The sequence below is a fragment of the Salvelinus namaycush genome, chromosome 16, assembly GCF_016432855.1.
Source record: "Salvelinus namaycush isolate Seneca chromosome 16, SaNama_1.0, whole genome shotgun sequence".
Lineage (NCBI taxonomy): Eukaryota > Metazoa > Chordata > Actinopteri > Salmoniformes > Salmonidae > Salvelinus > Salvelinus namaycush.
This window is the reverse complement of record NC_052322.1, coordinates 38019026-38041622: the sequence shown is the minus strand read 5'-3', so window position 1 is coordinate 38041622 and position 22597 is coordinate 38019026. Positions and strand designations below refer to the sequence as shown.

Here is a 22597-nt window from a genome sequence, read left to right as displayed (position 1 = left end):
AAACAGGTGGGGCGGGGCTACATAAGGCTAACAGGTGGGGCGGGGCTACATAAGGCTAACAGGTGGGGCGGGGCTACATAAGGCAAATAGGTGGGGCGGGGCTACATAAGGCTAATAGGTGGGCGGGGCTACATAAGGCAAATAGGTGGGGCGGGGCTACATAAGGCAAATAGGTGGGACGGGGCTACATAAGGCAAGTAGGTGGGCGGGGCTACATAAGGCAAATAGGTGGGGCGGGGCTACATAAGGCAAATAGGTGGGGCGGGGCTACATAAGGCAAATAGGTGGGGCGGGGCTACATAAGGCAAATAGGTGGGGCGGGGCTACATAAGGCAAATAGGTGGGGCGGGGCTACATAAGGCAAATAGGTGGGGCGGGGCTACATAAGGCAAATAGGTGGGGCGGGGCTACATAAGGCCAATAGGTGGGGCGGGGCTACATAAGGCCAATAGGTGGGGCGGGGCTACATAAGGCCAATAGGTGGGGCGGGGCTACATAAGGCCAATAGGTGGGGCGGGGCTACATAAGGCCAATAGGTGGGGCGGGGCTACATAAGGCCAATAGGTGGGGCGGGGCTACATAAGGCGAATAGGTGGGGCGGGGCTACATAAGGTGAATAGGTGGGGCGGGGCTACATACGGCAAATGGGTGGGGCGGGGCTACATACGGCAAATAGGTGGGGCGGGACTACATAAGGCAAATAGGTGGGGCGGGGCGGGGCTACATAAGGCAAATAGGTGGGGCGGGGCTACATAAGGCTAATAGGGGGGGCGGGGCTACATAAGGCAAATAGGTGGGGCGGGGCTACATAAGGCAAATAGGTGGGGCGGGGCTACATAAGGCAAATAGGTGGGGCGGGGCTACGTAAGGCAAATAGGTGGGGCGGGGCTACATAAGGCAAATAGGTGGGGCGGGGCTACATAAGGCAAATAGGTGGGGCGGGGCTACATAAAGCGAATAGGGTGGCTTTATGCCCCCTGCTTCCATATCACTCCTAATCCTTACTACCTAGGGATGATGGGAGGGAGGCTCTGTTATCTATATGTGTGTGGGCATCTGTACACACTATCGATAACTATCATTCACTGTTATCTCTTGTATCCCTTTTAATGGCTTTGACCAAGACCGGCAACTTTACAGGGAAGTACTGCAGTATTGGATATTCAGACCTGATACTTTAAAGTACTGTAAAGTGGACCAATGAACCGTAGATTCTCAGATCGGATAGATACGCTTTTACCTCCAAGACGCCAAAAATCATCCCATGTCCAGAACCTTGCTTGACCTTGGACCTTGGACAAGGATTGTCCTGTTTCTTGAGAATTCCTATAATTTGCTGTGTAATTGGTTTTTAATCACAAATGCCCCACTTATTAACTATTTCAGGTGCATGGAAGGAAATGTACTTTGCTAATGATCAGTGAGTGACAGTGGTACAGATGTCTGTTGTACCATGTGCCAGCTGCATACTGTACTAATCACCTGATTAACGCACCAAAGGTCTCCTCATGACTGTATATGGACTGGCAGCACGGCGTGTACATGCCCAGTATATAAATACATTAGAAGGATCTCTCTCCTCTCTGGTCACAACCTTTGACCTTTTTGGATGGATACTGCACCTTGGTTTTTTCAAGAGGCAACATAGGTCATTTAATGGCATCTAGTTGTAGATTGTGTATAAATTAGAATCAATGCTTTTCCATTAGTCGGGATTCCTCGAGAGCAGAGGTGTAAAATGTGTTTTGCCCTGGGAGCCGCATTCGGTCTTCAACGAGGTCCGGAGGGCCGCACTGAAAATGGGTTATATTTCCTCGCTGTCAAAATGTGCAGAAAATAGTCCTCTACCCATCTGTTTTGGATGTTTTGATGCTCCCTGATTGTCTAGCATTTCAGTGATTATTAGCGAGCTGGACACAGTCAAGAAACTGTATGAATGTAGGTCCATTATCATTCATCATTTTATTTGGTTTTAGTCATTTTCAAAACACCCGTGGGCCGGATTGGACTCCCTGCCTCGCGAGACGGATTTGGCCTGCAGGCAGTATGTTTGACACCTCTGCTCTAGAGTAAATAGTGCTGAACACACAGAAACCCCGTCAGGCCTGCAGCAAATCATTGTTTACCGTCTGGCAATACTGACATAGCAACATGGCACACTAGTTTACAGAAAGACGTTAACCAGTAGACAATACAGAATCTATGAGCTAGGATAGTCACTGTGTAGAGTTTGTATAGGAATTCAGAGGATGGCCTCATTCTGACACCAGTAATTTATGTTTGTTAATGTGTCAATGCAAGTTGCAAATGAGGCTGAATACATCTCAATTGGTTATAATGACACTTTACCAAATAGAGCCTGACTTCTCTATATTGTGACTGGCTGAGCTGTGAAGGGGTGCCAGAACGGGTCAAATATATTATGTGTTTGCTCTCAATCCTCAATCTCCTCCTTTTAACTATGGCACGTTGTGTCATATAAATCTTTGTTTGTAGTTAAATCAATGTCCTCTGTCAGTTTTCTATTGACCCGAGGATGGCTAAAAAATGTGTCCTCCAGATCGCTTGTAGTCGTCACTGATTTTCTTCAAACAGATCAAATCTTCATTATCGACAATGCAGTTCATATCTCTGGGGGAGACTATTGATAAAATAGCATTTAAAGTGATTCATGAAAAACAAACACCTGAGGAAATTGCAGTCTAAATCTCTCTCTCTCTTTAACTGGAAGAATACCCCTTTAAAGAGACTCAGTGCAGTGCTCTAGTAGTCCTGTCCCCCTCTAGTAGTCCTGTCCCCCTCTAGTAGTCCTGTCCCTCTCTAGTAGTCCTGTCCCTCTCTAGTAGTCCTGTCCCTCTCTAATAGTCCTGTCCCTCTCTAGTAGTCCTGTCTAGTAGTCCTGTCCCTCTCTAGTAGTCCTGTCCCTCTCTAGTAGTCCTGTCCCTCTCTAATAGTCCTGTCCCTCTCTAGTAGTCCTGTCTAGTAGTCCTGTCCCTCTCTAGTAGTCCTGTCCCTCTCTAGTAGTCCTGTCCCTCTCTAGTAGTCCTGTCCCTCTCTAATAGTCCTGTCCCTCTCTAGTAGTCCCTCTCTAGTAGTCCTGTCCCCCTCTAGTAGTCCTGTCCCTCTCTAGTAGTCCTGTCCCTCTCTAGTAGTCCTGTCCCTCTCTAGTAGTCCTGTCCCCCTCTAGTAGTCCTGTCCCTCTCTAGTAGTCCTGTCCCTCTCTAGTAGTCCTGTCCCTCTCTAGTAGTCCTGTCCCCCTCTAGTAGTCCTGTCCCTCTCTAGTAGTCCTGTCCCTCTCTAGTAGTCCTGTCCCTCTCTAGTAGTCCTGTCCCTCTCTAGTAGTCCTGTCCCCCTCTAGTAGTCCTGTCCCTCTCTAGTAGTCCTGTCCCCCTCTAGTAGTCCTGTCCCCCTCTAGTAGTCCTGTCCCTCTCTAGTAGTCCTGTCCCCCTCTAGTAGTCCTGTCCCCCTCTAGTAGTCCTGTCCCTCTCTAGTAGTCCTGTCCCTCTCTAGTAGTCCTGTCCCTCTCTAATAGTCCTGTCTAGTACTGACGGCTCTGTGGTTTCTCTCTCTCTCCAGATAGTCCCTCTCTAGTACTGACGGCTCTGTGGTTTCTCTCTCTCCAGATAGTCCCTCTCTAGTACTAACAGTTCTGTGGTTTCTCTCTCCCCAGATAGTCCCTCTCTAGTACTGACAGCTCTGTGGTTTCTCTCTCTCCAGATAGTCCCTCTCTAGTACTGACAGCTCTGTGGTTTCTCACTCTCCAGATAGTCCCTCTCTAGTACTGACAGCTCTGTGGTTTCTCTCTCTCCAGATAGTCCCTCTCTAGTACTGACAGCTCTGTGGTTTCTCTCTCTCCAGATAGTCCCTCTCTAGTACTAACAGCTCTGTGGTTTATCTCTCCCCAGATAGTCCCTCTCTAGTACTAACAGCTCTGTGGTTTCTCTCTCCAGATAGTCCCTCTCTAGTACTGACAGCTCTGTGGTTTCTCTCTCCTCAGATAGTCCCTCTCTAGTACTGACAGCTCTGTGGTTTCTCTCTCTCTCCAGATAGTCCCTCTCTAGTACTGACGGCTCTGTGGTTTCTCTCTCTCCAGATAGTCCCTCTCTAGTACTGACGGCTCTGTGGTTTCTCTCCTCAGATAGTCCCTCTCTAGTACTGACAGCTCTGTGGTTTCTCTCCCCAGATAGTCCCTCTCTAGTACTAACAGCTCTGTGGTTTCTCTCTCTCCAGATAGTCCCTCTCTAGTACTAACAGCTCTGTGGTTTCTCTCTCTCCAGATAGTCCCTCTCTAGTACTGACAGCTCTGTGGTTTCTCTCTCTCTCCTCAGATAGTCCCTCTCTAGTACTGACAGCTCTGTGGTTTCTCTCTCTCTCCTCAGATAGTCCCTCTCTAGTACTGACAGCTCTGTGGTTTCTCTCTCTCTCCAGATAGTCCCTCTATAGTACTGACAGCTCTGTGGTTTCTCTCTCCTCAGATAGTCCCTCTAGTACTGACAGCTCTGTGGTTTCTCTCTCTCTCCAGATAGTCCCTCTCTAGTACTGACAGCTCTGTGGTTCTCTCTCTCTCCAGATAGTCCCTCTCTAGTACTGACGGCTCTGTGGTTTCTCTCTCTCTCCAGATAGTCCCTCTCTAGTACTGACGGCTCTGTGGTTTCTCTCTCTCCAGATAGTCCCTCTCTAGTACTGACGGCTCTGTAGTTTCTCTCTCTCTCCAGATAGTCCCTCTCTAGTACTAACAGCTCTGTGGTTTCTCTCTCTCCAGATAGTCCCTCTCTAGTACTGACGGCTCTGTGGTTTCTCTCTCTCCTCAGATAGTCCCTCTCTAGTACTGACAGCTCTGTGGTTTCTCTCTCCTCAGATAGTCCCTCTCTAGTACTGACGGCTCTGTGGTTTCTCTCCCCAGATAGTCCCTCTCTAGTACTGACGGCTCTGTGGTTTCTCTCTCTCCAGATAGTCCCTCTCTAGTACTGACAGCTCTGTGGTTTCTCTCTCTCTCCAGATAGTCCCTCTCTAGTACTGACAGCTCTGTGGTTTCTCTCTCTCTCCAGATAGTCCCTCTCTAGTACTGACAGCTCTGTGGTTTCTCTCTCCCCAGATAGTCCCTCTCTAGTACTAACAGCTCTGTGGTTTCTCTCTCTCTCCAGATAGTCCCTCTCTAGTACTGACAACTCTGTGGTTTCTCTCCTCAGATAGTCCCTCTCTAGTACTAACAGCTCTGTGGTTTCTCTCCCCAGATAGTCCCTCTCTAGTACTAACAGCTCTGTGGTTTCTCTCTCTCCTCAGATAGTCCCTCTCTAGTACTGAAGGCTCTGTGGCTTCTCTCTCCTCAGATAGTCCCTCTCTAGTACTGACAGCTCTATGGTTTCTCTCTCTCTCCTCAGATAGTCCCTCTCTAGTACTGACGGCTCTGTGGCTTCTCTCTCTCTCCAGATAGTCCCTCTCTAGTACTGACAGCTCTGTGGTTTCTCTCTCCCCAGATAGTCCCTCTCTAGTACTAACAGCTCTGTGGTTTCTCTCTCTCTCCAGATAGTCCCTCTCTAGTACTGACAACTCTGTGGTTTCTCTCCTCAGATAGTCCCTCTCTAGTACTAACAGCTCTGTGGTTTCTCTCCCCAGATAGTCCCTCTCTAGTACTAACAGCTCTGTGGTTTCTCTCTCTCCTCAGATAGTCCCTCTCTAGTACTGACAGCTCTGTGGCTTCTCTCTCTCCAGATAGTCCCTCTCTAGTACTGACAGCTCTGTGGTTTCTCTCTCTCCAGATAGTCCCTCTCTAGTACTGACAGCTCTGTGGTTTCTCTCTCCCCAGATAGTCCCTCTCTAGTACTAACAGCTCTGTGGTTTCTCTCTCCCCAGATAGTCCCTCTCTAGTACTAACAGCTCTGTGGTTTCTCTCTCCAGATAGTCCCTCTCTAGTACTGACAGCTCTGTGGTTTCTCTCTCCTCAGATAGTCCCTCTCTAGTACTGACAGCTCTGTGGTTTCTCTCTCCAGATAGTCCCTCTCTAGTACTGACAGCTCTGTGGTTTCTCTCTCTCTCCAGATAGTCCCTCTCTAGCACTGACGGCTCTGTGGTTTCTCTCTCTCTCCAGATAGTCCCTCTCTAGTACTGACGGCTCTGTAGTTTCTCTCTCTCTCCAGATAGTCCCTCTCTAGTACTGACGGCTCTGTGGTTTCTCTCTCTCCTCAGATAGTCCCTCTCTAGTACTGACGGCTCTGTGGTTTCTCTCTCTCCTCAGATAGTCCCTCTCTAGTACTGACGGCTCTGTGGTTTCTCTCTCTCCTCAGATAGTCCCTCTCTAGTACTGACGGCTCTGTGGTTTCTCTCTCTCCAGATAGTCCCTCTCTAGTACTGACAGCTCTGTGGTTTCTCTCTCTCCAGATAGTCCCTCTCTAGTACTGACAGCTCTGTGGTTTCTCTCCTCAGATAGTCCCTCTCTAGTACTGACAGCTCTGTGATTTCTCTCCCCAGATAGTCCCTCTCTAGTACTGACAGCTCTGTGGTTTCTCTCTCTCCAGATAGTCCCTCTCTAGTACTGACAGCTCTGTGGTTTCTCTCTCTCTCCTCAGATAGTCCCTCTCTAGTACTGACAGCTCTATGGTTTCTCTCTCTCTCCTCAGATAGTCCCTCTCTAGTACTGACAGCTCTGTGGTTTCTCTCTCTCTCCAGATAGTCCCTCTCTAGTACTGACAGCTCTGTGGTTTCTCTCTCCTCAGATAGTCCCTCTCTAGTACTGACAGCTCTGTGGTTTCTCTCCCCAGATAGTCCCTCTCTAGTACTAACAGCTCTGTGATTTCTCTCTCTCCCCAGATAGTCCCTCTCTAGTACTGACAGCTCTGTGGTTTCTCTCTCCCCAGATAGTCCCTCTCTAGTACTGACAGGTCTGTGGTTTCTCTCTCTCTCCAGATAGTCCCTCTCTAGTACTGACAGGTCTGTGGTTTCTCTCTCTCTCCAGATTGTCCCTCTCTAGTACTAACAGCTCTGTGGTTTCTCTCTCCAGATAGTCCCTCTCTAGTACTGACGGCTCTGTGGTTTCTCTCTCTCTCCTCAGATAGCCCCTCTCTAGTACTGACAGCTCTGTGGTTTCTCTCTCTCTCCAGATAGTCCCTCTCTAGTACTGACAGCTCTGTGGTTTCTCTCTCTCCAGATAGTCCCTCTCTAGTACTGACAGCTCTGTGGTTTCTCTCTCTCTCCAGATAGTCCCTCTCTAGTACTGACACCTCTGTGGTTTCTCTCCCCAGATAGTCCCTCTCTAGTACTAACAGCTCTGTGGTTTCTCTCCCCAGATAGTCCCTCTCTAGTACTGACAGCTCTGTGGTTTCTCTCTCCCCAGATAGTCCCTCTCTAGTACTAACAGCTCTGTGGTTTCTCTCTCTCCCCAGATAGTCCCTCTCTAGTACTGACAGCTCTGTGGTTTCTCTCTCTCTCCAGATAGTCCCTCTCTAGTACTGACAGCTCTGGTTTCTCTCTCCTCAGATAGTCCCTCTCTAGTACTGACAGCTCTGTGGTTTCTCTCCCCAGATAGTCCCTCTCTAGTACTAACAGCTCTGTGGTTTCTCTCTCCCCAGATAGTCCCTCTCTAGTACTAACAGCTCTGTGGTTTCTCTCTCTCCAGATAGTCCCTCTCTAGTACTGACAGCTCTGTGGTTTCTCTCTCCCCAGATAGTCCCTCTCTAGTACTGACGGCTCTGTGGTTTCTCTCTCTCCAGATAGTCCCTCTCTAGTACTGACAGCTCTGTGGTTTCTCTCTCTCTCCAGATAGTCCCTCTCTAGTACTGACAGCTCTGTGATTTCTCTCTCTCTCCAGATAGTCCCTCTCTAGTACTGACAGCTCTGTGGTTTCTCTCTCCCCAGATAGTCCCTCTCTAGTAGTAACAGCTCTGTGGTTTCTCTCTCCCCAGATAGTCCCTCTCTAGTACTAACAGCTCTGTGGTTTCTCTCCCCAGATAGTCCCTCTCTAGTACTAACAGCTCTGTGGTTTCTCTCCCCAGATAGTCCCTGTCTAGTACTAACAGCTTTGTGGTTTCTCTCTCTCTCCAGATAGTCCCTCTCTAGTACTGACAGCTCTATGGTTTCTCTCCCCAGATAGTTCCTCTCTAGTACTGACAGCTCTGTGGTTTCTCTCTGTCTACAGATAGTCCCTCTCTAGTACTGACAGCTCTGTGGTTTCTCTCCTCAGATAGTCCCTCTCTAGTACTAACAGCTCTGTGGTTTCTCTCTCTCCCCAGATAGTCCCTCTCTAGTACTGACAGCTCTGTGGTTTCTCTCTCCTCAGATAGTCCCTCTCTAGTACTGACAGCTCTGTGGTTTCTCTCTCTCTCCAGATAGTCCCTCTCTAGTACTGACAGCTCTGGTTTCTCTCTCCTCAGATAGTCCCTCTCTAGTACTGACAGCTCTGTGGTTTCTCTCTCCCCAGATAGTCCCTCTCTAGTACTGACGGCTCTGTGGTTTCTCTCTCTCCAGATAGTCCCTCTCTAGTACTGACAGCTCTGTGGTTTCTCTCTCTCTCCAGATAGTCCCTCTCTAGTACTGACAGCTCTGTGGTTTCTCTCTCCCCAGATAGTCCCTCTCTAGTACTAACAGCTCTGTGGTTTCTCTCTCCCCAGATAGTCCCTCTCTAGTACTAACAGCTCTGTGGTTTTTCTCTCCCCAGATAGTCCCTCTCTAGTACTAACAGCTCTGTGGTTTCTCTCTCTCTCCAGATAGTCTCTCTCTAGTACTAACAGCTCTGTGGTTTCTCTCCCCAGATAGTCCCCCTCTAGTACTAACAGCTCTGTGGTTTCTCTCTCTCCTCAGATAGTCCCTCTCTAGTACTGACGGCTCTGTGGCTTCTCTCTCCAGATAGTCCCTCTCTAGTACTGACAGCTCTGTGGTTTCTCTCCCCAGATAGTCCCTCTCTAGTACTAACAGCTCTGTGGTTTCTCTCTCTCCAGATAGTCCCTCTCTAGTACTGACAGCTCTGTGGTTTCTCTCCCCTCAGATAGTCCCTCTCTAGTACTGACAGCTCTGTGGTTTCTCTCCTCAGATAGTCCCTCTCTAGTACTAACAGCTCTGTGGTTTCTCTCCCCAGATAGTCCCTCTCTAGTACTAACAGCTCTGTGGTTTCTCTCTCTCCTCAGATAGTCCCTCTCTAGTACTGACGGCTCTGTGGCTTCTCTCTCCAGATTATCCCTATCTAGTACTGACAGCTTTGTGGTTTCTCTCTCCTCAGATAGTCCCTCTCTAGTACTGACAGCTCTGTGGTTTCTCTCTCTCCAGATAGTCCCTCTCTAGTACTGACAGCTCTGTGGTTTCTCTCTCTCCAGATAGTCCCTCTCTAGTACTAACAGCTCTGTGGTTTCTCTCTCTCCAGATAGTCCCTCTCTAGTACTAACAGCTCTGTGGTTTCTCTCTCTCTCCAGATAGTCCCTCTCTAGTACTGACAGCTCTGTGGTTTCTCTCTCTCCAGATAGTCCCTCTCTAGTACTGACAGCTCTGTGGTTTCTCTCTCCTCAGATAGTCCCTCTCTAGTACTGACAGCTCTGTGGTTTCTCTCCTCAGATAGTCCTTCTCTAGTACTAACAGCTCAGTGGTTTCTCTCTCCCCAGATAGTCCCTCTCTAGTACTGACAGCTCTGTGGTTTCTCTCTCTCCAGATAGTCCTTCTCTAGTACTGACAGCTCTGTGGTTTCTCTCTCTCTCCAGATAGTCCCTCTCTAGTACTGACAGCTCTGTGGTTTCTCTCTCTCTCCAGATAGTCCCTCTCTAGTACTGACAGCTCTGTGGTTTCTCTCTCTCTCCAGATAGTCCCTCTCTAGTACTGACAGCTCTATGGTTTCTCTCCCCAGATAGTTCCTCTCTAGTACTGACAGCTCTGTGGTTTCTCTCTCTCTACAGATAGTCCCTCTCTAGTACTGACAGCTCTGTGGTTTCTCTCTCCCCAGATAGTCCCTCTCTAGTACTAACAGCTCTGTGGTTTCTCTCTCTCTCCAGATAGTCCCTCTCTAGTACTGACAACTCTGTGGTTTCTCTCCTCAGATAGTCCCTCTCTGGTACTAACAGCTCTGTGGTTTCTCTCCCCAGATAGTCCCTCTCTAGTACTAACAGCTCTGTGGTTTTTCTCTCTCCTCAGATAGTCCCTCTCTAGTACTGACGGCTCGGTGGCTTCTCTCTCCAGATAGTCCCTCTCTAGTACTGACAGCTCTGTGGTTTCTCTCCCCAGATAGTCCCTCTCTAGTACTAACAGCTCTGTGGTTTCTCTCTCTCCAGATAGTCGCTCTCTAGTACTGACAGCTCTGTGGTTTCTCTCCCCTCAGATAGTCCCTCTCTAGTACTGACAGCTCTGTGGTTTCTCTCCTCAGATAGTCCCTCTCTAGTACTGACAGCTCTGTGGTTTCTCTCTCTCCAGATAGTCCCTCTCTAGTACTAACAGCTCTGTGGTTTCTCTCTCCCCAGATAGTCCCTCTCTAGTACTGACAGCTCTGTGGTTTCTCTCCTCAGATAGTCCCTCTCTAGTACTGACAGCTCTGTGGTTTCTCTCCTCAGATAGTCCCTCTCTAGTACTGACAGCTCTGTGGTTTCTCTCTCTCTCCAGATAGTCCCTCTCTAGTACTAACAGCTCTGTGGTTTCTCTCTCCCCAGAGAGTCCCTCTCTAGTACTGACAGCTCTGTGGTTTCTCTCTCTCTCTCCAGATAGTCCCTCTCTAGTACTAACAGCTCTGTGGTTTCTCTCTCCCCAGATAGTCCCTCTCTAGTACTAACTCTAGTACTAACAGCTCTGTGGTTTCTCTCTCCAGATAGTCCCTCTCTAGTACTGACAGCTCTGTGGGTTCTCTCTCTCCTCAGATAGTCCCTCTCTAGTACTAACAGCTCTGTGGGTTCTCTCTCTCCTCAGATAGTCCCTCTCTAGTACTAACAGCTATGTGGTTTCTCTCTCTCCAGATAGTCCCTCTCTAGTACTGACAGCTCTGTGGTTTCTCTCCCCTCAGATAGTCCCTCTCTAGTACTAACAGCTCTGTGGTTTCTCTCTCTCTCCAGATAGTCCCTCTCTAGTACTAACAGCTCGGTGGTTTCTCTCTCTCTCCAGATAGTCCCTCTCTAGTACTGACAGCTCTGTGGTTTCTCTCTCCTCAGATAGTCCCTCTCTAGTACTGACGGCTCTGTGGTTTCTCTCTCTCTCCAGATAGTCCCTCTAGTACTAACAGCTCTGTGGTTTCTCTCTCTCCAGATAGTCCCTCTCTAGTACTGACAGCTCTGTGGTTTCTCTCTCCTCAGATAGTCCCTCTCTAGTACTGACAGCTCTGTGGTTTCTCTCTCTCCAGATAGTCCCTCTCTAGTACTGACAGCTCTGTGGTTTCTCTCTCTCTCCAGATAGTCCCTCTCTAGTACTGACAACTCTGTGGTTTCTCTCCTCAGATAGTCCCTCTCTAGTACTAACAGCTCTGTGGTTTCTCTCCCCAGATAGTCCCTCTCTAGTACTAACAGCTCTGTGGTTTCTCTCTCTCCTCAGATAGTCCCTCTCTAGTACTGAAGGCTCTGTGGCTTCTCTCTCTCCTCGAGATAGTCCCTCTCTAGTACTGACAGCTCTGTGGTTCTCTCTCCTCCAGATAGTCCCTCTCTAGTACTGACAGCTCTGTGGTTTCTCTCTCCAGATAGTCCCTCTCTAGTACTAACAGCTCTGTGGTTTCTCTCTCCAGATAGTCCCTCTCTAGTAGACAGCTCTGTGGTTCTCCTCTCCTCAGATAGTCCCTCTCTAGTACTGACAGCTCTGTGGTTCTCTCTCTCAGATAGTCCCTCTCTAGTACGACAGCTCTGTGGGTTCTCTCTCTCCCAGATAGTCCCTCTCTAGTACTACAGCTCTGTGGTTTTCTCTCTCTCTCAGATAGTCCCTCTCTAGTACTAACAGCTCTGTGGGTTTCTCTCTCTCCTCAGATAGTCCCTCTCTAGTACTGAACAGCTCTGTGGTTCTCTCTCTCCTCAGATAGTCCCTCTCTAGTACTAACAGCCTCGTGGTTTCTCTCCCCAGATAGTCCCTCTTATACTAACAGCTCTGTGGTTCTCTCTCTCCTCAGATAGTCCCTCTCTAGTCTGACAGCTCTGTGGTCTCTCTCTCCCAGATAGTCCCCTCTAGTACTGACAGCTCTGTGGTTCTCTCTCCTCAGATAGTCCCTCTTATACTGACAGCTCTGTGGTTTCTCTCTCTCCAGATAGTCCCTCTCTAGTACTGACAGCTCTGTGGTTTCTCTCTCTCAGATAGTCCCTCTCTAGTACTAACAGCTCTGTGGTTTCTCTCTCTCCAGATAGTCCCTCTCTAGTACTAACCAGCTCTGTGGTTTCTCTCTCTCTCCAGATAGTCCCTCTCTAGTACTGACAGCTCTGTGGTTTCTCTCTCTCCAGATAGTCCCTCTCTAGTACTGACAGCTCTGTGGTTTCTCTCTCCTCAGATAGTCCCTCTCTTAGTACTGACAGCTCTGTGGTTTCTCTCCTCAGATAGTCCTTCTCTAGTACTAACAGCTCAGTGGTTTCTCTCTCCCCAGATAGTCCCTCTCTAGTACTGACAGCTCTGTGGTTTCTCTCTCTCCAGATAGTCCTTCTCTAGTACTGACAGCTCTGTGGTTTCTCTCTCTCTCCAGATAGTCCCTCTCTAGTACTGACAGCTCTGTGGTTTCTCTCTCTCTCCAGATAGTCCCTCTCTAGTACTGACAGCTCTGTGGTTTCTCTCTCTCTCCAGATAGTCCCTCTCTAGTACTGACAGCTCTATGGTTTCTCTCCCCAGATAGTTCCTCTCTAGTACTGACAGCTCTGTGGTTTCTCTCTCTCTACAGATAGTCCCTCTCTAGTACTGACAGCTCTGTGGTTTCTCTCTCCCCAGATAGTCCCTCTCTAGTACTAACAGCTCTGTGGTTTCTCTCTCTCTCCAGATAGTCCCTCTCTAGTACTGACAACTCTGTGGTTTCTCTCCTCAGATAGTCCCTCTCTGGTACTAACAGCTCTGTGGTTTCTCTCCCCAGATAGTCCCTCTCTAGTACTAACAGCTCTGTGGTTTTTCTCTCTCCTCAGATAGTCCCTCTCTAGTACTGACGGCTCGGTGGCTTCTCTCTCCAGATAGTCCCTCTCTAGTACTGACAGCTCTGTGGTTTCTCTCCCCAGATAGTCCCTCTCTAGTACTAACAGCTCTGTGGTTTCTCTCTCTCCAGATAGTCCCTCTCTAGTACTGACAGCTCTGTGGTTTCTCTCCCCTCAGATAGTCCCTCTCTAGTACTGACAGCTCTGTGGTTTCTCTCCTCAGATAGTCCCTCTCTAGTACTGACAGCTCTGTGGTTTCTCTCTCTCCAGATAGTCCCTCTCTAGTACTAACAGCTCTGTGGTTTCTCTCTCCCCAGATAGTCCCTCTCTAGTACTGACAGCTCTGTGGTTTCTCTCCTCAGATAGTCCCTCTCTAGTACTGACAGCTCTGTGGTTTCTCTCCTCAGATAGTCCCTCTCTAGTACTGACAGCTCTGTGGTTTCTCTCTCTCTCCAGATAGTCCCTCTCTAGTACTAACAGCTCTGTGGTTTCTCTCTCCCCAGAGAGTCCCTCTCTAGTACTGACAGCTCTGTGGTTTCTCTCTCTCTCTCCAGATAGTCCCTCTCTAGTACTAACAGCTCTGTGGTTTCTCTCTCCCCAGATAGTCCCTCTCTAGTACTAACTCTAGTACTAACAGCTCTGTGGTTTCTCTCTCCAGATAGTCCCTCTCTAGTACTGACAGCTCTGTGGGTTCTCTCTCTCCTCAGATAGTCCCTCTCTAGTACTAACAGCTCTGTGGGTTCTCTCTCTCCTCAGATAGTCCCTCTCTAGTACTAACAGCTCTGTGGTTTCTCTCTCTCCAGATAGTCCCTCTCTAGTACTGACAGCTCTGTGGTTTCTCTCCCCTCAGATAGTCCCTCTCTAGTACTAACAGCTCTGTGGTTTCTCTCTCTCTCCAGATAGTCCCTCTCTAGTACTAACAGCTCGGTGGTTTCTCTCTCTCTCCAGATAGTCCCTCTCTAGTACTGACAGCTCTGTGGTTTCTCTCTCCTCAGATAGTCCCTCTCTAGTACTGACGGCTCTGTGGTTTCTCTCTCTCTCCAGATAGTCCCTCTAGTACTAACAGCTCTGTGGTTTCTCTCTCTCCAGATAGTCCCTCTCTAGTACTGACAGCTCTGTGGTTTCTCTCTCCTCAGATAGTCCCTCTCTAGTACTGACAGCTCTGTGGTTTCTCTCTCTCCAGATAGTCCCTCTCTAGTACTGACAGCTCTGTGGTTTCTCTCTCTCCAGATAGTCCCTCTCTAGTACTGACAGCTCTGTGGTTTCTCTCTCCAGATAGTCCCTCTCTAGTACTAACAGCTCTGTGGTTTCTCTCCCCTCAGATAGTCCCTCTCTAGTACTGACAGCTCTGTGGTTTCTCTCTCTCCAGATAGTCCCTCTCTAGTACTGACAGCTCTGTGGTTTCTCTCTCTCCTCAGATAGTCCCTCTCTAGTACTGACAGCTCTGTGGTTTCTCTCTCCCCAGATAGTCCCTCTATAGTACTGACAGCTCTGTGGTTTCTCTCTCCAGATAGTCCCTCTCTAGTACTAACAGCTCTGTGGTTTCTCTCTCCAGATAGTCCCTCTCTAGTACTGACAGCTCTGTGGTTTCTCTCTCTCCTCAGATAGTCCCTCTCTAATACTGACAGCTCTGTGGTTTCTCTCTCTCCAGATAGTCCCTCTCTAGTACTGACAGCTCTGTGGGTTCTCTCTCTCCTCAGATAGTCCCTCTCTAGTACTGACAGCTCTGTGGTTTCTCTCTCTCCTCAGATAGTCCCTCTCTAGTACTAACAGCTCTGTGGGTTCTCTCTCTCCTCAGATAGTCCCTCTCTAGTACTAACAGCTCTGTGGGTTCTCTCTCTCCTCAGATAGTCCCTCTCTAGTACTGACAGCTCTGTGGGTTCTCTCTCTCCTCAGATAGTCCCTCTCTAGTACTAACAGCTCTGTGGTTTCTCTCTCCCCAGACTCTGATGTGTATCCCTCCGGAGGGAGAGGCAGGCACGGAGGTCCCGGTGAAGGTGCTGAACTGTGACACGGTCACTCAGGTGAAGGACAAGCTGCTGGACGCTGTGTACAAGGGCATCTCCTACTCCCAGAGACCCCAGGCTGATGATATGGACCTTGGTAAGAACCTACTGTATATATGGATGTCTATAGAAGTGTTTCTTAATCCTGGTCCGGGGGCACAAAGGGGTCTAGCACTACACAGCTAATTCAAATGATCAACTCATCAACAAGCTTGGATTATTTTGGGGGGAAAGGTGTAACGCCCCCCCCAAAAAGAAATCCAGGACCAGGATTAAGAAACACGGGTCTATGGTAATAACAGCCTCTTAAGAAACACGGGTCTATGGTAATAACAGCCTCTTAAGAAACACGGGTCTATGGTAATAACAGCCTCTTAAGAAACACGGGTCTATGGTAATAACAGCCTCTTAAGAAACACGGGTCTATGGTAATAACAGCCTCTTAAGAAACACGGGTCTATGGTAATAACAGCCTCTTAAGAAACACGGGTCTATGGTAATAACAGCCTCTTAAGAAACACGGGTCTATGGTAATAACAGCCTCTTAAGAAACACGGGTCTATGGTAATAACAGCCTCTTAAGAAACACGGGTCTATGGTAATAACAGCCTCTTAAGAAACACGGGTCTATGGTAATAACAGCCTCTTAAGAAACACGGGTCTATGGTAATAACAGCCTCTTAAGAAACACGGGTCTATGGTAATAACAGCCTCTTAAGAAACACGGGTCTATGGTAATAACAGCCTCTTAAGAAACACGGGTCTATGGTAATAACAGCCTCTTAAGAAACACGGGTCTATGGTAATAACAGCCTCTTAAGAAACACGGGTCTATGGTAATAACAGCCTCTTAAGAAACACGGGTCTATGGTAATAACAGCCTCTTAAGAAACACGGGTCTATGGTAATAACAGCCTCTTAAGAAACACGGGTCTATGGTAATAACAGCCTCTTAAGAAACACGGGTCTATGGTAATAACAGCCTCTTAAGAAACACGGGTCTATGGTAATAACAGCCTCTTAAGAAACACGGGTCTATGGTAATAACAGCCTCTTAAGAAACACGGGTCTATGGTAATAACAGCCTCTTAAGAAACACGGGTCTATGGTAATAACAGCCTCTTAAGAAACACGGGTCTATGGTAATAACAGCCTCTTAAGAAACACGGGTCTATGGTAATAACAGCCTCTTAAGAAACACGCGTCTATGGTAATAACAGCCTCGTAGGCTACAGAGGCTACATGTTTACAGTGGGGACCCTGCATGTGAAGGTTTTCTTTATTACTGTGAAGGTTTTACTGTAACTAATTGCAACATTGGCTAATAGTTATTCCCCGCTGAAACTAAAGATACGGATCATAGCCCAAACCAATCTTCTGTTGTTGTTGTTTTCCGTCCTCACAGAGTGGCGACAAGGAAGACTGACTAGAATTATCCTTCAAGATGAGGACGTCACCACAAAGATTGAGAGTGACTGGAAGAGGCTCAACACCCTGGCCCACTACCAGGTCAGACAGCATCACCAGCTGGACACATCCACATAATACTCATCCACATTTCTCAGACACAAAGATGAATACAGTCAAATTGATGGTCCTTCATTTGATGATAGATGATTTAAAGATCTCTCTCCTCCTCCACCTACAGGTGGCAGATGGGTCTTTGGTAGCCCTGGTCCAGAAGCAGGTCTCTGCCTATAACATCGCCAACTCTTTTACATTCACCCGCTCTCTGAGCCGTTATGGTACGTATTAATGAACCTCTCTGAGCCGTTATGGTATGTATTAATGAACCTCTCTTAGCCGTTATGGTACGTATTAATGAACCTCTCTTACCCGTTATGGTACGTATTAATGAACCTCTCTTAGCCGTTATGGTACGTATTAATGAACCTCTCTTAGCCGTTATGGTATGTATTAATGAACCTCTCTGAGCCGTTATGGTACGTATTAATGAACCTCTCTGAGCCGTTATGGTACGTTTTATTGAACCCCTCTTAGCCGTTATGGTACGTATTAATGAACCTCTCTTAGCCGTTATGGTACGTATTAATGAACCTCTCTGAGCCGTTATGGTACGTATTAATTAACCTCTCTTAGCCGTTATGGTACGTATTAATGAACCTCTCTGAGCCGTTATGGTACGTATTAATGAACCTCTCTTAGCCGTTATGGTACGTATTAATGAACCCCTCTTAGCCGTTATGGTACGTGTTAATGAACCTCTCTGAGCCGTTATGGTACGTATTAATGAACCTCTCTTAGCCGTTATGGTACGTATTAATGAACCTCTGAGCCGTTATGGTACGTATTAATGAACCCCTCTTAGCCGTTATGGTACGTTTTATTGAACCTCTCTGAGCCGTTATGGTACGTATTAATGAACCTCTCTTAGCCATTATGGTACGTATTAATGAACCTCTCTTAGCCATTATGGTACGTATTAATGAATCTCTCTGAGCCGTTATGGTATGTATTAATGAACCTCTCTTAGCCGTTATGGTATGTATTAATGAACCTCTCTTAGCCGTTATGGTACGTATTAATGAACCTCTCTTAGCCGTTATGGTACGTATTAATGAACCCCTCTTAGCCGTTATGGTACGTTTTATTGAACCTCTCTGAGCCGTTATGGTACGTATTAATGAACCTCTCTTAGCCATTATGGTACGTATTAATGAACCTCTCTTAGCCATTATGGTACGTATTAATGAATCTCTCTGAGCCGTTATGGTATGTATTAATGAACCTCTCTTAGCCGTTATGGTATGTATTAATGAACCTCTCTTAGCCGTTATGGTACGTATTAATGAACCTCTCTTAGCCGTTATGGTATGTATTAATGAACCCCTCTTAGCCGTTATGGTACGTATTAATGACCCTTTCAGTTTTTCCATACTTACTGTATGAAAGCCCAGCCTCCTACAGTATCTGTGTTGTTGTGTTTCCAGAGAGTCTCCTGAGGACGTCCAGCAGCCCAGACAGCCTGCGCTCCCGGGCCCCCATGATCACCCCTGACCAGGAGACTGGCACCAAGCTTTGGCACCTGGTCAAGAATCACGAGCATGCTGACCAACGGGAGGGCGACCGCGGCAGCAAGATGGTGTCTGAGATCTATCTCACCCGCCTACTGGCCACCAAGGTCTCTTCTCGTTGTAGTCTGTTGATTGAACTCTGTATTTTCGTGGATTGTCTCATAATGTGTCATGATAATGTATTGTTGCCAGGCACACATTCCTATCTTGGACTCTGTGTTAACACCGCTTGTCTGATCACCATACAGGGAACTCTGCAGAAGTTTGTGGATGACCTTTTTGAGACGGTGTTCAGCACGGCCCACCGCGGGAGTGCCCTCCCTCTGGCCATCAAGTACATGTTTGACTTCCTGGACGAGCAGGCCGATAAGAGGCAGATCACTGACCCTGATGTCCGCCACACCTGGAAGAGCAACTGGTAAGCACAGAGTGTTCCTTATAGCTGCCCTCTAGTGGACTCATGGGTGGAATGTTATTAATATTGTTCATAATTTCATAATTAATAGACATTATTAAAAAATATGCAGAACATCTGGTGTTTCTATGTCAAACGGTTTTTGTTATATTTCAGTCTTCTGTGGTGTATATAAGGTGTAATATTGGGATGCAAACTCAAAATGGAATACATTTCAACTCTGCATCTGACATGGTACAGGTGTCTTCTTTTTTTAAGCCCATAATATAAACTCTATATGAGTCGTTTTTAAAATCTGTATTTTGGATTGTCAACTATTGCATCAAGTGACACTTCAATAGCAACTGTAACTCTGAGATTCACCTATAATGGTCCCAATCTTTTTCTTCCTCTCTCTTTTTCTCTCCTTTCTCTCTGTCTGACAGTCTGCCTCTGCGGTTCTGGGTAAACGTGATCAAGAACCCCCAGTTTGTGTTTGACATCCATAAGAGCAGCATCACAGACGCCTGTCTGTCTGTGGTGGCCCAGACCTTCATGGACTCCTGCTCCACCTCCGAACACCGTCTGGGCAAGGACTCTCCCTCCAACAAGCTGCTGTACGCTAAAGACATCCCCAACTACAAGAGCTGGGTGGAGAGGTACACTTTCAGTTACCTTATTTGCTGTCATATTTCATTTCTCTCTCAAAGAGTCTAACACTGAGCGCTCTTGTGTCTCTTTGCTTGTGTCAGGTACTACAGAGATATCAGTAAGATGCCTACCATCAGTGACCAGGACATGGAGGCCTATCTGGTGGAGCAGTCTCGTCTCCATGGCACCGAGTTCAACACTCTCAGTGCTCTCAGTGAGCTCTACTTCTACATCAACAAGTACAAAGAGGAGGTAAGAGACACGGACCAACTCTGTGCTTTATTTGACCTCATATTGTAAAAGTGTACTTAATGTACACTGAAATAAAATCTTGTTGTATTTTACAGTAACTTACTGGTAGTCAGTTACCTACCTGTAAGTTACTTTTTTAAATATAATACAGTATGTTACCATTTAGTTACCGTAAAATCAACAGGATTTTTTTTTACACTGATACCTAAATGTAATGCAATAAACAGTTGTTAATGTTGAGGGGAAAAATGATCTCACTTTTCTGTTCAGATTTTGACCGCACTAGACAGGGATGGGTACTGCCGCAAACACAAGCTGCGACACAAACTGGAACAAGCCATTAACCTGATGTCGGGCAGCAGCTGAGGACAGAGGATGCAACAGGGGGGCAGGGGTCGGGAAGAGAAGGGGGAAATGGGGGTTTGGTTGAACTGGTGAACGGACCTGTGTTGGAGCATCCACAGCTTGTGCAATTAAGAAGGAGGACATAAGACACTGGACAATCAACACAACGAACCACAGCACATTGAGCCCAATGTCTACAGACCAGATTCTGTGCCCAATATCCTCACTCCCTCAAACCTCTACCTGCCATTGCCAGTGAGACATTCTGAGTTGTTTTTTTCTCCACACTGGCCTTTTCAATGGCAGACTCTAGTAACTGCCTAATCTAATGGAAGAGGACTGCTGTGGATAACTACCAGATACATTCCAATAGAGGCATACAGTAAGTTGCCTTGGAAACTGTGCTGAACTGCCAAGCTAGTGCCATGGGAAGAGTAGCTTTTGGTCTGCGATAATAATTGTACAAAATGCTGAAAAGTAACATTTAGGTGTGGACTGTAGATTTGATCTTGAAATGTATGGGTCTTACCACATGTATGGTATGGTACAAGTAGTAGACTATAACCTCTTGGCCCCAAAGGAAAGCCTTGAGGCTCTGTTTTGTTGTGTTAGGGTTGGAGGTTCAATGCCAGTACGTGATGGAGGCAGTGTATGGCCAAAAGACACCAAATTCTAGAAGCATCAGGGGCCTGATTAAGTGAGAAATTGAGGGGCGTGTTGGGGCTGAGGGGTGGCCATCCCCCTCGTCTCTCAAATGCCATAGCTACAAAGCGCCTTTTTCTTTTATTTATTTATTTTTTATTCGGGCCAAATGGATGTTAGCTGATGGCTCAGAGTCCAGAGTTTTAAAACTTGCCTTTTTGTGTTGCAGTCAAGCAGGAAGTGAAGCCCTTTCCTCATGGACGTTCCACCCTAGTAACTGTCCAGCTAATTGTACTCAGATCATTGTTTTAGTCTGCTCCACTGTGAATCTGATCTGTCAGGGTCCCAGAGGTTCCCGTCCAGAACTCAGGGCTACTGCTGTCGTGGAAACAACCTTTATAACCCATATCAAACATCCTAAAAGTAGTTGATCCGTTAACAGCAATAGGTCTAGTAATAAAACAGCAAGCCATGTTTCATTAGATTACACACCAAAAAAACACAGTTCCGTTAGAGACTCTCTGTCTTACGATAATCATTCTGTGAAAATCGTCTTTCTCTTCCCGATGTTTGCCATTATTACAAATGACAGCTTGAACATAATGTGTAACGCAACACCAAACACAACAGACGGGATAACAGTATAGATTTTTATGTTTTAAATGCTGTCTAAATAAAATACTTGCTTATGTGTATGTGAGTTGACTTCTGGTAGGTCATCCATGGTAGTTTATGGGGAAAAATGCCTCTATTTGCTGCCTATGTTAACATTACCATACTAAGCACTGTTCAGAAGAAGAGAGAGGTTACTGGTTTGAATACTGATTTTCAACCCTGGAGACCTTCATCCTTCATTCTGTTTACCCTACGGTCCCATAGAGCCAGTAGCAGTAGGCCGATCTGTAGGTTCTGATCAGATGGTAAATGCCCATTTTCTGTGTTGACTCCTTCCACGACAGACAGTAGAAGATCTGTATTTTTCAGTGGTGGTACAGCAGCTTACTGTGTACACTCCCATGTCCCCTCTCTCTGCTGGGAGGAAATACAGTCTGGTAGGCTTATACCTGAATATTATTTGAGTACATTTACATGATGGTTCTGAGTTCAGTCCTCTCCAACGATTAAGTATTTATTGTTTTGCCTTTATTTATTTCATATTTATTTTCATTTTACATAAGAATGAAATCTCTTGCTTTGTACAGTGTTTGACTGAACATACCTGAACAAAGTTGATGTCCTCTGTACTACAGGTATACTGTATATGTCAAGTCTCTAACACAGTTGCAAGAGTCTTTTCAATGCCAATTCACACACAGGACCGGGTTCATTTAGGATACATTCGTACATTCAGTAAATAACAGAATCCCTTCACATCCATAACTGAAAAATAAGACTGTGATCGCTACATCACGTGTTCAGTGACAACCGTGAGGAATGACCAAAAGAGGCACAGAGAAGAATCAAATGATCACTCTCTTGTCTTTGGGTTGAATAATGCCATACGGCTTGACCCACACATTACAATACATTGTTAACCATAGATTATATCATGTTTTAAATTTCAGGTACAAACATATCTTTAAAAGATTGTTCATTGAATAGGATAAAGCCTCAAATTACAATGTTCTCCCATAACTAATGGTAGACATATGTATTTCTACTACTAAACCCAGAGGTTTGTGGTAGTCCAAATCCTGAATATAAATTCAGTATATCTAACTGTTCTTTTTATCCATCAAGTCCCCAAAGATTAAATACAATTTAGTAAATGAAACCAATACTTTGGTTTATCAATGTACAGGTGTTAACCCTCTAGAGTCTAGATGCTGGGTGTTGTTTTGTGTTGGGACCTTAAACACAGTGACGCTCTGTTTTCTATGTAGATTAAATGGCTCTGAAACTAACTAATTACTGTAGAATAATTAGGCTTGCTTATCAGTCCAGGAGCGAAAGAGCCATTAGTATACCTTTTCAAAACCCATTAAATCCACACCAGAAGAAATACTTATTTTTCTACATGGAAGATACATATTGTAGATAAGCACCAAATCAATTTAGAATTTGGCCTTGGAACTCTAAGCGAAATACATTCTCAAATAAAACTGGAGCGCATTAGCATTTTAAGAGCTGCAGGAGGATAATTAAGGATAATAGGTTTCACCATCCTGGTTTTATTTTTGTGCAGAGAAATGGGGTCAGTGTATCTGGATCTAGGTCTGGTGTGGATCTCAC

At 46.6% G+C, this 22597-nt stretch overlaps 1 protein-coding gene across 1 annotated transcript in view; it reads left to right on the top strand.

Annotated features, from left to right (window-relative positions):
* The window catches only part of LOC120061418 (plexin A3-like), a 169897-nt gene extending 150153 nt beyond the window's left edge, over window positions 1-19744 (top strand). The window contains exons 25-32 of the mRNA XM_039011213.1: window positions 14984-15143; window positions 16452-16555; window positions 16695-16791; window positions 17998-18188; window positions 18330-18499; window positions 18922-19134; window positions 19228-19378; window positions 19649-19744. Coding sequence (XP_038867141.1) covers window positions 14984-15143; window positions 16452-16555; window positions 16695-16791; window positions 17998-18188; window positions 18330-18499; window positions 18922-19134; window positions 19228-19378; window positions 19649-19744 — 1182 coding nt within the window. The remainder of the gene's footprint in view (window positions 1-14983; window positions 15144-16451; window positions 16556-16694; window positions 16792-17997; window positions 18189-18329; window positions 18500-18921; window positions 19135-19227; window positions 19379-19648) is intronic.
* The last annotated feature ends 2853 nt before the right edge of the window (window positions 19745-22597 follow it).